The sequence below is a fragment of the Panicum virgatum genome, chromosome 5K, assembly GCF_016808335.1.
Source record: "Panicum virgatum strain AP13 chromosome 5K, P.virgatum_v5, whole genome shotgun sequence".
Taxonomy (NCBI): domain Eukaryota; kingdom Viridiplantae; phylum Streptophyta; class Magnoliopsida; order Poales; family Poaceae; genus Panicum; species Panicum virgatum.
The window spans coordinates 4,912,920-4,929,203 of NC_053140.1; the positions used below are offsets into that span (position 1 = coordinate 4,912,920).

The 16,284-nt window shown below is 49.4% G+C and overlaps 1 protein-coding gene across 1 annotated transcript; it reads left to right on the forward strand.

The window, feature by feature from the left end:
- Positions 1–3,710: 3,710 nt before the first annotated feature.
- Positions 3,711–12,380, forward strand: LOC120705815 (ABC transporter G family member 31). Its single transcript, XM_039990346.1, has 24 exons — positions 3,711–4,047; positions 4,546–4,666; positions 4,849–4,937; positions 5,059–5,143; positions 5,374–5,533; positions 5,611–5,687; positions 5,780–5,833; positions 6,054–6,144; positions 6,246–6,547; positions 6,620–6,901; positions 7,373–7,689; positions 7,778–7,938; positions 8,014–8,117; positions 8,321–8,477; positions 8,566–8,685; positions 8,795–8,886; positions 8,978–9,310; positions 9,401–9,691; positions 9,995–10,078; positions 10,160–10,293; positions 10,379–10,606; positions 10,701–10,872; positions 10,980–11,234; positions 11,943–12,380. The coding sequence occupies exons 1-24, from the start codon at positions 3,749–3,751 to the stop codon at positions 12,210–12,212; spliced, it is 4,278 nt and encodes a 1,425-aa protein (XP_039846280.1). The 5' UTR covers positions 3,711–3,748; the 3' UTR covers positions 12,213–12,380.
- Positions 12,381–16,284: the final 3,904 nt, after the last annotated feature.

Here is a 16,284-nt window from a genome sequence, read left to right on the forward strand (position 1 = left end):
AACATATCTATTTTAAAATATCAAATTTGTTCTAAGAATTCGAATGTCTAGATCCATCCTTATCCCTACCGTGGGTGTGTTTAGTCCGCGAAAAGTTCACGAAAAAGTTGCTGTAGTATGTTTCAGTTTTATTTGGCAACTATTGTCCAACTATGGAGTAATTAGTCTCAAAAAATTCGTCTCGTCATTTACAATTAAACTATGCAATTAGTTATATTTTTAACTATATTTAATATTCTATGCATGTATTGTAAAATTTGATGTGACGTGCGTCAGTCAAAAATTTTGAAAACTTTTCGCGGAACTACATTGCCCTCACGATTTTTCTGATTTCCTGTTGGGTTGGGCTGTTGCGTGCGAGATCGATCCGTGCGGAGGAGCGAGGCCTGCGCTCTCCGCTCCAAACCGGGATGGACGACGGCGAAGTGATAATTAACTGCAGCACGCAATTGCGGTTGGCGGGAGCCATGAATGCCGACGAGCAAGCAGATGCCGCAGTTATTGCGGCGAGCTGTGCAGGGCCACTGGCCATGGCGGTTTCCTGGCCCGTGCCCGGACCCCGGTCCGGCGGTCCCTCGCCGCGAAAGAAAGAAGCTGTAACGGTGGGGCACTGGGGCTCCCGTTCTGCATCTTGAGGCTCTGGCCCGAACCCCCTCTCCGTTGTGAATCATTCGGGAGGGCATCGTGCTGCCCCCTCGGCTAGTTTTGGGCCATCAACGACGAGGCCCCCCGCTGGTTTGGTTTGCAGTCTGAACTGTGAAGCTCCCCGTTCTTTTCTTTTTAATTGCCTCAACCTTCCGTACAATCTGTAGAGCATGGCTTAAGATTTCGCGGCAGCCGGCGGTAACGCGAGCGCGTAGGTTGCGAACCGTGCTTCTATTTAATGCGTTGCAGGCGGCTGAGCCAATAGCAACTCGCGGAGCGCGTCGTCGCCGGCCCGAGCGGGCGTATCGCGAGCCGCCGGCTTCCTTCTCTCACCTACTACCATGTCGGATTCCGCCCGTTCCGCGCCGGCCATAATACATGCTCTTACGGCGACCAAGCCGCCAGAACAGTCTGCAGCCAAGCTAGTAGCTCCAAGGTAGACCATGCGGTAGCAGCTAGCAGGGCAGCGCTGTTCTGCTACAGCAGCACGGGCGGCTTTCACGTGCGGACCCGCCGGCCGGCCATGGATCGCGCCAGCCTGTCGCCGCTGGCAACCAGGTCGCCGTGAGGATATCCGCACTCGTCATACTCCAAATTCACTATTTAAACAAAATATTCCGTCCTAGTCATCCAGATTCTCTTCTCTACATTCAGTTTCTCCGCACCCATCCATTCTCTATATCACTCTCTATACCAACTACCCCAAAATGGGACCCACATTTCAGTCCTTTTTCTTTTTTTACTCGTGCCCTCCCTCCCCTCTCTCCCTCCCTGCTCTCTCTCTCCGCCGGGGCAGGGGCCCCGCCCCCCCGGTGCGAGCTCCGTCCGCCCATGGAGCTCGCCATGGAGACGGTCGGGCGCGGCGAACGAGGCCGGCCGCACCCCGGCGCACCTCCGCCTCCTCACCGGCGCGCACCCCCCTCTCTTTCCCTCTGCTCCGCACGACTCCGGCAGGCGGCGGCCATGGCCGGGGCGCCGAGGTCACGCCCGCGAGCTTCGCCTGGCCGAGCATGAGCATCCACGGCTCGATTCTGCGCGGCAATTGCGGGGTACTGGGCTCCTGCCCCCAATCCCGGCCTTGACGACGGCGGGTCCTGGGTGGAGGAGGACGGCGGGTCTGCCCGCGGCGAGCCTAGCTCCACGGCGTGGATCTGCCGCCTCGCCCCCTCCCTCTCTGCTCCGGGCCGGAGGGCAAGCCGCGGCGGCGGCCGCTCCCCTGGTCCGGGCGGCGCGGCCCATCCCCTACTCCGAGCGGCGCGGATCTGGGCGGGGCGGAGGCCGCGACGGGCCAGGCGGTGGCGGGCGCGCGGCCATGGCAAGGCGGTGGCGGTGCGGTCATGGCGAGGCAGGGCGGGCTCGCGCGGGGCGGGTCGGCCCGCGCGGCGGGGGCCGGGCTGCTCGGCTCTGCTCGAGCGCCCTGCTCCCTCCGCCGTGCCTCCTCGCCGGCTCCAGCGACGGAGCCTCGCGCGGCCCCGCGGTCCCGCCTCCTCGTCTTCCTCGCGGCCGGCGCGACTGTGCGGTGGAGCTTCGGCGTTGCCGCCCCTCGTCCCCCCTCTTCCCTCCGCGCGGGTCGCTGGGATGGCGCGCCGGTGTGTGGGCCCCGCGCCACGTCGATGTGTAGCGTTGCTTCTCCACCCGCGTCAGATTTGGCGCAAAACAGTGGCCTCGCTAACTTACCGCGCCATTTACAGAGTGCCGCTGCGGCAATTTTTTCTCCAAACTTCAACTGTAAAACGGGTAGAGAGCGGGATGCAGACCCGCTGCGGACAGCCTGAGAGCGCAGCCACGACCGCCGCCCGTGTCCTTGCTCGCTCTAGGGATGGGAACGGTCGGGAAAACCCCTCAACCGTTTCCGCAACTGTATTTTTTGGTCGGGAACGGAAACGGGAACGGAAAAATCGGACGGGAAAACGAAATCGGTATTACGGGATATCAGGAACGGAATCAATCGGTCGGGAGCATGCCGATTACGATCGGGAATCGATAACTCAAAACGGGAAAATACATACAACCACTTCAAACATTTAACTCGATAAAATAATTACAACTATGCATAAATAACATGAAAACAAGACTCGTATAACTAAGAAACACAGGTAAAGTGAATCACGAATTCACAATTCACGTTGCAACACATGCAAACAACAATTCACGTTTCCAACACAGGTAACACAACCGACTACGACAAATACGGGAATTCCCGCGGGAATTTTCCCGGCTGAAAACGGGAACCGTGAAAATGATCGGGAAAACACCCCAACCGTTCCCGCCCGTTTTCCCGTTTTATTTTCCCATTTTCCCATTTTTTCGCGGAAATGGTTTACGATCGGTTTAAACGGTAAACGGAGCCGGTTGGGACGGGATTTTCCCGTCCCATTTTCAACCCTAGCTCGCTCGTGCCGCTGCCGCTGCCGCTGCCGCTGCCGTGCCAATGTGGCATGCAACGCCAAGGCTTGCAACCGCAGGCCGCAGCAAACGGCTGGGACACCATAATTGATCATCATTTCGAACGGAAGAATTCGAAGAAGTACGTCGTTAATTTTAGAAAATTTAGGGCAAATTTAGATTATCAAATACTGACCTGGTTCGAGTTACCATGGGCCCGGTAAAAAGTGAAATTAAAGGGTCGGGAATGGGAGGCTATTAAATGGGCCCCGGAACAGGCCCAGAAGAACCGGATTGGGGGAATCTGAAGTTCGGAACTGGAAAGTTGGTGCACCCACGGCCTCCCCATTTCCCTCCCTTTTTCCGGTGGTGCCTGTCACAGCTTCCGCTAAAACCCCGAGGATTTGGAGGTGCAAAGCACGGAGAGGGAGAGAGAGAGAGGCGATCAAGCGAGCGAGCGAGGAGAGAGAAGGCGGCCATGGCCGCGCGCGCCATAAATGCGGGCGAGTCGGTGGATCCAACCCCTCCCTCCCACCCCGCCATTACCACCGCTGCCAGTGCCAGTACGCTGTACGCCCTCCTTAAATGCCCCGCGCTGCCGCGGCACCCACTCGGCGGAAGGGATCGGAGCGGGGCGTGGCGTGGCGTGGGGGCGGCCGGATAGGGTTCGCGCGGCTGCGGCGGCGGAGGAGGCGGCCGAGCGCGAGGGGGAGCGGCGATGTGGGCGGCGGAGGCGGCGTTCTCGCGCTCGGGGTCGTGGCGGGAGGCGGAGGACGAGCGGGAGGCGCTGCGGTGGGCCGCGCTGCAGCGGCTCCCCACCGTCGCCCGCGCGCGCCGGGGACTGCTCCGGTCCCCGGCGCCCGGCGGTGCCGCGGCCGTCGAGGGGGACGACGTGCTCTGCGAGGTCGACGTCGCGGGGCTCTCCTCCGGCGACCGCACCGCGCTCGTCGACCGCCTCCTCGCCGACTCCGGCGACGCCGAGCACTTTTTCCGCCGCATACGCAGCCGCTTCGACGCGTGAGTCTGTTTCACCGCGCCTCTCTGCATTAATTCGCCCTCGCATCATCCGTCATGGCGTCATCCTCGTCTCTCGGTTTACTTGCGCTGCACTCCGCCCGCCGCCTCCGCACGCGCCGACGCTGGAAGCTTCTAGAAGCTCTCGCTCGGTAGTCGGTCCACCCTCCAGCGTGGAGCGCCCAAGGGGGCCCACGTGCGGGCCCGAACGGCGCGAATTCAGGGCGACTGGCCCGTGGGCCCCGGGGGCTTGCTCTATCGCAGAGAGCCCAGGAGGCGTTTGGATTTGGACTTGTCACGCGTTCCCCTCGTAGATGGTTCGTGACGAGCCGCGTACGTGCAATCTCAAAAAAAAAAAAAGACGAGCCGCGTACGTGCGTGCCGGGTCGTGTCACGTAGTAATTTGCATCACTCGCTCTCAAGCAAATAATTTTGTGTGCCCCTGTACTACTTTGTCGTAGTATGCTGAACATTCCAAGGTTCTGCAAATAATTCCTGCAGCGTGAACATAGAGTTCCCCAAGATCGAAGTGAGGTATGAGGATCTGACGGTGGACGCGTACGTGCACGTCGGGAGCAGGGCGCTGCCGACCATCCCGAACTTCATATGCAACATGACTGAGGTTGGCCCGGTGATCCTTGGCTGCGATATCTCTTTTCGGTTTTTGAGCTATCCGTCTGCTTTCCAGTATACTGATTCTCATGGTGAAAGCTTTGTTCAACCGATTCCGCTGCATCAGCAATCAGAATTAGGCATCAGTGTTATTGATCTTGAAATGCTTACTGTTGTCTCTCTCTTTAACAGGCGTTCCTGAGGCATCTGAGGATCTACCGAGGAGGAAGAGTGAAATTGCCGATTTTGGACAACATCAGTGGGATAATTCGCCCATCAAGGTGCGCATGGAATCTGTTTCACCGCCTCAATCACATACAGGAAGACTCTGTATCATTCTGTTTTTATGTTGCACGAAATCAAGCTTTGCTAAACTAGTAGGTGTATTGGTTCATGCTGCAGAATGACACTGCTTTTGGGTCCTCCAAGCTCCGGGAAGACCACCTTGCTTCTAGCTCTTGCTGGACGTCTCGGCCCAGGACTAAAGGTTCGTATAATCACGTCAATCAGCTTTCTTTCTATATATTCTTGCTCCTCAAAGTTGATAGGTAAAATCTTTGTTACCTGGTTTCGTTTAGTCAATGCTTTATCCATCATCAGATCAGAAGAGTATTGTCATCTTCTATTGCCTGAAAATGAATTCTGGTCAGCAAGCAAAAATAGCCTTTCAAGCCCCAACTTCTTGTTACTAACATGCAGCACCCAAATTTGGTGTAGATGTCTGGGAACATTACTTACAATGGCCACCATTTAAATGAGTTTGTGCCTCAGCGAACATCTGCTTATGTCAGTCAGCAAGACTGGCATGCTTCAGAGATGACAGTCAGAGAAACTCTAGAGTTTGCTGGGCGCTGTCAGGGTGTTGGAATAAAGTATGGTAGGTCACTGCATCACCATTTTATCAAGTTTTGTCGTTTCTCGTTTTTTTGTTCTTTGACATAAACCAACCTGCAGATATGCTTGTTGAATTACTGAGGAGAGAAAAGAATGCGGGGATAAAACCTGATGAGGACCTTGATGTGTTCATGAAGGTCTACTACATCTAGATAGCTTTGCCAGCTTTGCACACTGATTATATACTTATTTAATTATTGTCTCATATATCGTGTTCTTAATTTTTCAGGCGTTGGCACTTGAGGGAAAGCAGACAAGCCTTGTGGCAGAGTATATAATGAAGGTATGTGATGTGTCTCTTTCAGATGTTTGTTTATTTGCTTTGGACAGTCTCAAAATACTGTTTATTTGTGTTTGTCCATTTATTCTTTTTGCTGGCCTCATTAATTTTACATAATTTTCTTATTGTTTTTAAATAGTTGTTAACATAATTTTATTTCTTGTAATTTCTTAATACTTTACTGTGCCAAAATTTCTGAATTGCTAATTTTGATCTAGCCAAGATTTTAGGGCTCGACATCTGTGCTGACACCATTGTTGGAGATGAAATGGTCAAAGGGATCTCTGGAGGGCAAAAGAAACGCTTGACAACAGGTTGCCACATATTACTGCCATTTATGTATGCTCATGCTGTTAGCAAGATTTGTGTGCTGCTTTCAGTCTGCGAGTTGTGCTAATATTCATTGCTCTTGCAGGTGAACTGCTAGTTGGATCTGCCCGAGTGCTGTTCATGGATGAGATATCTACAGGCCTTGACAGTGCAACAACATATCAGATCATCAAGTATCTAAGGCATTCTACACATGCCCTTGATGGAACCACAATCATATCCTTGCTGCAGCCGGCTCCAGAAACTTATGAACTATTCGATGATGTCATTCTTATAGCCGAAGGTCAAATTGTATACCAGGGCCCTCGTGAATTTGCTGTTGATTTTTTTGCTGCTATGGGATTCAGGTGTCCAGAAAGAAAAAATGTGGCAGATTTTTTGCAAGAAGTATGCACCTCCACACTTACTAGTTTTATCTATCAACTTGATTTTCTTGTATTCACGTTTCTTTCATTGCAGGTTTTGTCCAAGAAAGATCAGCAGCAGTACTGGTGCCACTACAATTATCCATACCAGTTTGTTTCTGTGTCAAAATTTGCTGAAGCCTTTAAAACATTTATTATTGGTAAGAGATTGCAGGAGGAATTGGCTGTGCCATACAACAGACATCGCAATCATCCTGCAGCTCTTTGCAAGTCAAGTTACGGTGTCAAGAGGCTTGAGCTTCTCAAGTCTAACTACCAGTGGCAGCGTCTCCTCATGAAAAGGAACTCGTTCATCTACGTCTTCAAATTCATTCAGGTATTGTCAATTAGGATATGCATCTATCAAACTGATAAATAAATGCATTCACAAGGCCACTGTTGAAGGGTTAATACAAGAAAAACTTATGCATACTGTGATCGCTAAAACTTGCATGATAGCTTGAGTAAAAAAAGAAACAAAAATTACATTGTCCTCACTAACTCAGTAACTCATTCAATGCCTTTTCTGCTTGAAAGCTTTTCCTCATGCTGAAATAACAAATGTGAAGTTGTCATAATTGAATAATTGCTCATTTAACTATTCTGCATTTTGTGGGAAAAAGTCATTCTATCATGCTTAAATAATATATGTCAGAATATTGCTAGTTTGATAAGCACAGAGCTACAGGCTCTTACATATTTGTGTTTTAATCGGATGCTGTGAGTTTGATATGAATCGTGTATTTTACTTTATGTTGTCCATTCCAATCAATGAAAGATGTTATAACATTTTCACTCTTTTTTGCAGCTTTTTCTTGTTGCTCTTATCACAATGACAGTGTTTTTCAGATCAACAATGCACCATGATTCAGTTGATGATGGAATCATTTATCTAGGAGCCCTTTACTTTGCAATAGTGATGATTCTGTTCAATGGCTTCACTGAAGTCTCAATGTTAGTCACAAAGCTTCCTGTCATTTACAAGCACAGGGACCTGCACTTCTACCCACCATGGGCTTATACACTTCCTTCTTGGCTCTTGAGCATCCCAACCTCACTTTATGAATCAGGAATGTGGGTACTTGTAACATATTATGTAGTTGGCTATGATCCCCAGTTTACAAGGTAGTTGACATTACTCTGTTCATTTTTATTTCTGCTGAGAGCAACAGAGATGTTTACATTTAAAGGTTGATCTTTTTTCCATCTGCAGATTTTTGGGACAATTTTTGTTGCTTTTCTTTCTGCACCAAACATCTTTGGCCCTTTTCCGGGTCATGGCATCTTTGGGCCGTAATATGATAGTTGCTAACACCTTTGGATCATTTGCTTTGTTGGTTGTTATGATTCTTGGAGGATTCATCATAACCAAAGGTTGAACCTCTCTCTGTTAGCTTGTTGATAGTAGCTTCAAGATTATATATCTGATGTTTCCTTGATAACCAACAGAAAGCATACCAGTCTGGTGGATTTGGGGTTATTGGGTCTCTCCTATGATGTATGCACAAAATGCTATTTCCATCAACGAATTCCATGGCCATTCTTGGAGCAAGGTAGCACTTGATTTTAATATGCAATCTCATGTCAGGAACGCAAAATGGCACCAGTCTGTTACAGTTGTATTTTGGTTGCACACAACACAAAACATGAATGCACATGAATAGTTCCAATGCATAATACCACTTGACCTAAGGTATACCAATTTTGTTCTTATGGTCCTATAGATGGCTTTTTACTGACACATGCTTTATTTCAGCAATTTGCAAACCAGAACATCACAATGGGCGAAGCAATACTCACTGGATATGGGTTATTCAAGGAAAAATACTGGTTCTGGATTGGTGTTGGAGCATTGTTTGGTTATGCAGTTGTTTTGAACATCTTGTTCACAATGTTCTTGACGATTCTCAACCGTAAGTTTATGTTTCCCTATGAAGGCCAAAAGAACTTCAACTTATTTGTAATAGTTTTCTCAGTTTAACACTTATTGCTTCTTCACAGCTATTGGTAATCTGCAAGCTGTTGTGTCCAAAGATGAAATTCGGCACAAGGATTCTAGGAGGAAGAATGACAGGGTAGCCATGGAGCTAAGATCTTATCTGCACTCAAATTCATTAAGTGGTAATTTTAGAAAGAATGAAATATGTTTTCATGACTCACATAAGAACATTCTTCTCCTTGGTAAGCGCGTGACTCCTATTCATGCATACTGACTGCAGTTGACTTGCAGGTAATCTCAAGGAACAGAAGGGTATGGTGTTGCCTTTTCAACCCCTTTCTATGTGCTTTAGGAATATCAACTACTACGTTGATGTACCAGAGGTATGTCAGAGGTGGATCATCTGTATGACTGAGGTTACTCAGAAAAGAAAAGATATGTATTTATTCATTCATAATCCAGTTTTGCTAGCAGGAATTGAAAAAGCAAGGCATAGCAGAAGACCGACTACAGCTGCTTGTTGATGTCACTGGAGCATTCAGGCCAGGAATACTGACAGCACTTGTTGGAGTCAGTGGAGCTGGCAAAACTACCCTCATGGATGTTTTGGCTGGCCGGAAGACTGGAGGTATCATAGAAGGAAGCATTACTATATCTGGGTATCCTAAGAACCAAGAGACCTTCACTAGGATCTCTGGGTATTGTGAACAGAATGATGTCCACTCACCTTGCTTGACTGTGATTGAGTCTTTGTTATACTCAGCATGCCTCCGGTTGCCATCTCATGTTGATGCTGACACTCAAAGGGTATGCTTTTCCTGAATGCTTTTTTTCTCCGGTTTGCTATATGTTGCATGCCCTTTTTGTCCTCATTATCCTTGGTGTTCACTTTCATAGGCTTTTGTTGAAGAGGTCATGGAACTCGTTGAGTTGAACCCCTTAAGTGGTGCTCTTGTTGGTCTGCCTGGGGTAAATGGTTTATCTACAGAACAACGTAAAAGGTTGACAATTGCTGTGGAGCTAGTTGCAAATCCTTCTATTGTTTTCATGGACGAACCCACATCAGGATTGGATGCTAGATCTGCAGCCATTGTGATGAGGACGGTGCGAAATATCGTTAATACAGGACGGACCATTGTCTGCACCATCCATCAACCAAGTATTGACATATTCGAATCATTTGATGAGGTACATGAAATAATTGAGATGACATTATATATGCTATCCATTTCATACGCATGAGAAATGGTTAATAACAATCTAAACATTCCGAAGCTCTATATATATATACTGAGTTCCAATTTCACTAATAAAGAAAAAAATGATGTTACATCTAATTTAGCAATCATTGTGATGCCAAATTGTAATCTAAACCTTGTTTGTTCGAAGTTTTACTGGTCTCATTTATTGAATTTACTGTTCCCCCTGCTATTACCATCTATAAAGACTGCAAAGTTGTCCTCTCCTAACTTATCTGCGTATGGTGTTCAGCTTTTGTTCATGAAGCGTGGAGGTCAACTTATATATGCTGGCCCCTTGGGTGCCAAATCACGCAATCTGGTTGACTTTTTTGAGGTATATTCTTCAATATGTGTTTTCTCACTGATGCAAACTTACACAAAGTCTCTTTCCTCACATCCTCATATTTGTGTACAGGCAATTCCAGGAGTGCCCAAAATCAGGGATGGCTATAATCCTGCTGCATGGATGTTGGAAGTCACAAGTACTCAAATGGAGCAGATTCTTGGAGTGGATTTTGCTGAATACTATCGACAATCAAAATTATTTCAGTAAATACATATAACCTACTAAAATTCTCTTGAGTTTTTGGATTCACCTTTTCCTCACTCATCTGGTAATGCTTCTGTATTTCAGGCAGACCAGAGAAATCGTTGAAGTCCTGAGCAGACCGAGCAGTGAATCGAAAGAACTTACTTTCGCAACGAAGTATGCCCAACCGTTTTGTGCTCAATATATTGCTTGCTTATGGAAGCAAAACCTATCATACTGGAGGAACCCTCAATACACCGCAGTTCGATTCTTCTACACAGTTATCATTTCTTTGATGTTTGGAACTATTTGCTGGAAATTCGGTTCTAGAAGGTATGTACATGGATTGTTCTGCGAAATTACATATACACAGTTCCTAAACTGGCAACCTGAACTTAGCACCATTTTGTTGCTTTGTAATTGCCAGGGAGACCCAACATGACATATTCAATGCCATGGGTGCCATGTACGCAGCAGTGCTGTTCATAGGAATTACCAACGCGACTTCAGTTCAGCCTGTGATCTCCATTGAAAGATTCGTATCATACAGAGAGCGAGCTGCTGGGATGTATTCAGCATTGCCTTTTGCATTTTCTCTGGTAATTTCCGTCAGAACTATCTTACTTGCTTGGGACTAAGAATTTGTTGTTATTCTTCATATCATATATGGTGCTCATATTGTGGGCTGACAATTGCTCTTTGACAGGTCACGGTGGAGTTCCCTTACATCCTTGTGCAGTCCCTTATCTATGGTACAATCTTCTACAGTTTGGGATCATTTGAGTGGACAGCAGCTAAGTTCCTATGGTACCTGTTCTTCATGTACTTCACGTTGCTGTACTTTACCTTCTATGGCATGATGACAACGGCGATCACTCCAAACCATGCGGTTGCACCTATTATTGCTGCTCCATTCTATACGCTGTGGAATCTGTTCTGCGGATTCATGATCCCGAGAAAGGTATGGGATAAACTTGCACCCCCATAATTCGTACCTAACATCCTCTAGTCAATTCATGTGCCATAGCCTACCAATAATTGTGAATTTTGCATGTGACATGTCATCCACAAAGCTGCACCAGACAGAATGATATGATAAAAAAATCTTAGATATTTTTAAAAGGTTTTTTCTTTGTTTCAGAATTATTAGTTGTGAGTCATCGCCATGTCCAGGGGGAAAAAATTTATATGCTAGTTACTTGAAGTGATTGGAATGTTGTTCGGAACATCAGATTTAGCTGACTCAGAATAAGAGCTATCCTCCAATAGAAGAAACCATTTGCTAAATGAATTACCCCATATTATCTATTTTCTTTTTGGTAGTATAGATGGTTGCTTTACATACTCTTTTGTTTGAGTTGGGCTTTAGCTGCAGTGGTGTCGTACTATCTCGCTCATGGGCCCAATAGTCTGGTTAGTAGGTTCTTGGGCAACAACTCCACACCGGAGGACATGTCAGGAGTTTCTTAGTCCAAGTACTTGTTAAGTTTAAGCCCCTTTCCCGTCAAATTTCTACTTCTAGAAAGCCTTGAATGGTGTAGCCTCATGTTGACACTTGCAAATGAACAGTGCTTGTTGTGCCCATGTATCTGCACATCAGCCATCTGTTTTTCCATAGCAGCAGCACTGACCATTCGCCCGTCCGGTTCTCTGTGCTGAACACGCGCAGCGCATCCCCGTGTGGTGGCGGTGGTACTACTGGGCCAACCCGGTGTCGTGGACGCTCTACGGCCTCCTGACGTCGCAGTTCGGCGACCTGGACCAGCCCCTGCTGCTCGCCGACGGCGCCACCTCCACCGTGGCGGCGTTCCTCCAGGAGCACTTCGGGTTCCGCCACGACTTCCTCGGCGTCGTCGCCGCCATGGTCGCCGGCTTCTGCGTCCTCTTCGCCGTCGTCTTCGCCCTCGCCATCAAGTACCTCAACTTCCAGCGAAGATAAAAAGCGCGGCCGCCGCCCCGTGCTCGCCAATGTACCACCACCGTCCGCCAACATTAATCTGTCGAGAACATTTCCGCCGGTAAATAATCAACCTTCCGGTCGGTCACGGGAGCGAGTGAAAAAGTAAAAAAAAAACTGTATAGCCAGGCCAGCTTTCTTTCACCCCTACCTACGGCCCTGCACGCGTGCCGGCGTGTGTGTTCATGTGCTGCCCTTAGGGATGGCAACTTAGGGATGGCAACGGGTATATACCTGCCGGGTAGTTCTATCTCATACCCGTACCCACAAAAAAAAATTATACCCGCTACTATATCCGTGTGCGGGTATGAAATCGTTCCCATACCCGTACCCGTCGGGTAAAATAAACCCGATGGATAACCCGTACCCGATTAGATACCGCTAAGCACATATTAAATAACACAAAACTAATAAATATATGATATAAATACAATCACAAATCATCAAATATAAGTAAATAAGAGGAAGACAATAATTAATAATATAGCAACAAACAAATTGATCAATTTTTTGAATATATATACCTATATGGATCTAATTTATTATGTTCTATGCATGATTGTTGCGGGTATAAATTATCCATGGGTACGTGGGTATAGGTAGTTCACACCCGTACCCGCACCCGTCTACCCGACGGGTAGAAGATTGTTCCCATTAACATACCCACGGGTGAAGAATTCATTCCATATCCACTTTTATATCGGGTACAACCCGTCGGGTATTCGGGTATCGGGTACCCATTGCCATCTGGCCTGCCCCCCCTGGCCTGCCTCTCTATCGTTATACGGTGCAGTCGCTTCGCGCGCAGGCTGTTTTTTTTACCGCGCCTTTTTCCCCGGCCGGCGCCCACGAGCGGCCGCCGCGGCGCCAGTGGGCGGTCGACACCTGCGCGCCCCTTTTGAGTTTTGACCGCTTTGGCATGGAGGTGCCGTCCTCCCCGATGCTCCCTTTTGGATGCGTAGCGGGCAGCTTGCTGCTTGCAGCGCGCAGTGCTGCAAAAGCACAGCTGCAGCGTCGTCTTGGTAGCGTCCCCGCTCACCATCTATCGGTCAGTCGAGGTGAGGTGAGGTGACGGCCGATGGGCGCGCGAGCGAGCGGTGAGCCGGTGACAGTGATCGATCCCCCTTGTGCAAGAGGACGACGAGTCGACGAGCATCTCTCTCTCTCTCTCTCTGCACATCTGCAGGTACGTGGAACAGATCGAGGCCAGGCCAGGCCAGGCCAAGTTTTATGCGCGTGTACGTGCTGTACCGTGCCTGCCCGGCACCGGACGGGACGCATCTGCAGGCGCACAGCTCTCCCTCCATCGACAGGGACGGCAGCAGCAGCAGCAGCATCAAGGGTAACAATGGGCAGCGACGAGTGTGAAACGGCCCGATCTGTAGTTTATTTGTCGCCATCCGCCGCGTGTTAACGTGTAAGTGTTACCTACGGCGGGCGCGTCGTCGTCAGCGTCGCAGGGCCGGGCCAGCGCGAGCTAGCGAGCAAAAAGCCAAACCGAAGGCCAGGGCGCGCTTGTCCCTTTGCCTGGGCGTTCCCTCGGCGCTTCTCGAGTCTCGACGCCGCGGCGCGTCCGCTGGCTCGCAGCTCGCTTGCCTCACGGCTCGCGTCACAGCCGCGGCGTTGCTAGGTTTCGTGGGCGGCACGGAGCAGCAGGCCGGCCGTGTATATAGGCTGGCGCGTACCCTAGGGTGGCCGGCCGGTACTGTGCCGCCGCCGCCGCCTCTTCCTCTCGCTAGCTGGATCCGCGGCGGCATGTGGGCGCTGATCGCCGATCGTTGGACCACTTGATCGGCCGCCGATGTGATCGCCGCCAGCCCTGCCGGGCACGGAGGCGTGGCGCGCCGCAGCAGGCCGCGTGCGCGCACGCCCACGGATCTGCATCGGCACGCTACCTAGCCCCCACGGTCAAGCATGGACAGCTCGACCCGGTCGGTCCGTCGATCGAGGCCAGGGGCCAGGGCCGGCTACCAGCTTGCTTGATTGGTCGAGGTCGCCGTGTTCTCCTTCCATTCCTGTCACACTGACGCTGGAGCACGCACGAGCACGATGAGCTGGGCCTAGATCTGCGCCGGGATCCACCGTCCATGGCCGCCTGCCGGACATGGTCTATCTCGAACATGATCTCCGAGCAGCATGGACCGGATTATTCGGGCAACGCCCCGATCGATCGGCCTCGCATCAGATCGATCGGATCCATCCGATCCCCATTGCTGCGCGCGGCAAGGGAAATGCAAGTTGACTGTGCAGACAGGGCCGGCCGCCAGGCATGTAGCTGACACACCCGCTAGCTAGCTGCTGCTCCTTCCAGCTTAGCTTAGGGCCCGTTTGAGAGGGCTCCAGCTTCTGTAGAAAAGGGTGGAGCCGGAGCTAGAGCTGGTTTGGTTTTGTGGCTCTCCTGCTCCATCTTCTCGCAAGCAAAGCTATTTTTGCGGCTCTCACATGCAACAGGACGAAGACCTTCGAAGTGTTTGGTAGAGCTCAAGTAGGAGCTACCGCAAGAGTCTGAGCTGGAGCTCTGTCAAATATGCTCTTAGACCGGCTCCAATAGGTGAGCTCCAGCACTAGCTCTAAATTTTTCCACCTCATACAAGAGATAGTAAAAAGATTACATCTTCATTAGTTTGTCTTATAGCACATTCTTCAAAACATTTTGGATCCCACAACCCCTCTCTCATTAATAAAGTGGGCTGCTCACTTTTCCTCTTCCTCTATAGGCCCTGTTTGGATCCCCTTGCTAAAGATTAGTTGGCTAAATTTAACAACTTTGGATCCAAACGGATCCGGTTAAAATGTTGCTAAACTTTAGTTGGACCCCAAAAAGAGCTTTAGTCATTAGGCAGCTACAAGAGTTGCTAAAATTTTCTAAAAGTGAGCAAAGTTCAAAATACCTTCACATTTACTCCATCGGTGGGAGTTGACAGTAATAAATGAAAGGTAGCATAATAACCATATATGGTTATTTAGAAGGGTTTAGCCCAAGAATCCAAACAAACTCCTACTAAAGTTAAGTAACTTAAGTTTTAGCTAGCTAAAAAAAACCTCCAAACTTTAGCCAGCGAAATTTTAGTTGGAGGATTCCAAACAGAGCTATAAGCTAGCTTTTGAAGAAGAGACAATACACACTCTCTCTCCTTACCTTCTCTTTCTTCCATGTAAGCAAAATAGTAAGTTGGACTTATGTATAAAGCTAACTGAGGTGGCCTTGCTGGAGGACTTAGCGATCGCGCAGCTTGAGCTGCTGGTAAACTGATGGCGGGGCTAATCATGAGCCCGTCCTGGTTAGGTTAGGTATTCGAGTGGATTTTTGACGCCATGCATGCTGCCTGCAGGTAGCTGGGGCACGAGGCAGATGGAGACAAAGGTTGGTATGCTGATCTCACCCACTGCGAAGGGGTCGGAGATGCGGCCAAGACGGCGCCGCGGGGGAAAATAAAAGGGAGTGGGAAGGATCGGAGTAACGTAAACCTACCAACCAGCCAATCACTCCTACGGGCGTACGTACGCGTAGGAGTGTACTAGCTAGGTGACGACGCATGCTCCAAGAGAAACGACCAAAGAACGACGACGCTAACGCCAAAAGGTGATCCTTTAAAATCGATCCGGCAGTCACACAGGCTCGCTCATAAACTTTGCTCAATTTTGTTTTTAAATACATGACCTAATTATTTTGTCAGTACTGTCATTTGCTTGCTTAAAAATAAAGAGAATACTAGAGGCATGCACTCGATTCCCGGCTCGATCGCTCTAATGTGCGTACTGCCAAAAGGCACCACAAGCAAGCAAGGACGTGTATGTGCCCTGGCGGCCATCCGGCCATCCGTCCTGCCAAGGTGAATGACAGAAGCAAAATCCGGCCTGCCACGAGTCGAAGTATGATCACTGCGTTAATTTGCCTCGTCACTTAGGCCTCCTCCAGTGGCTGTCGACGTCGCCGGCTAAAGTAGTTTTTCAATAGATGAATAGTGCAGAATAGTTTTAGCTAGCGCTGGGGTTTTCGCTGGGTGAGAAGACTCTCCCCCTCCCACGGACGCGACTCGAGGCACTGCTGCTA

Bases quoted from the DNA above. Each gene is read 5' to 3' on its own strand.
- LOC120705815 (XM_039990346.1), top strand. From the start codon at position 3,749: ATGTGGGCGGCGGAGGCGGCGTTCTCGCGCTCGGGGTCGTGGCGGGAG. The intron at 6,548-6,619 runs GTATGCACCTCC...CTTTCATTGCAG, and splicing joins TGGCAGATTTTTTGCAAGAA to GTTTTGTCCAAGAAAGATCA. The intron at 10,294-10,378 runs GTAAATACATAT...TCTGTATTTCAG, and splicing joins CGACAATCAAAATTATTTCA to GCAGACCAGAGAAATCGTTG.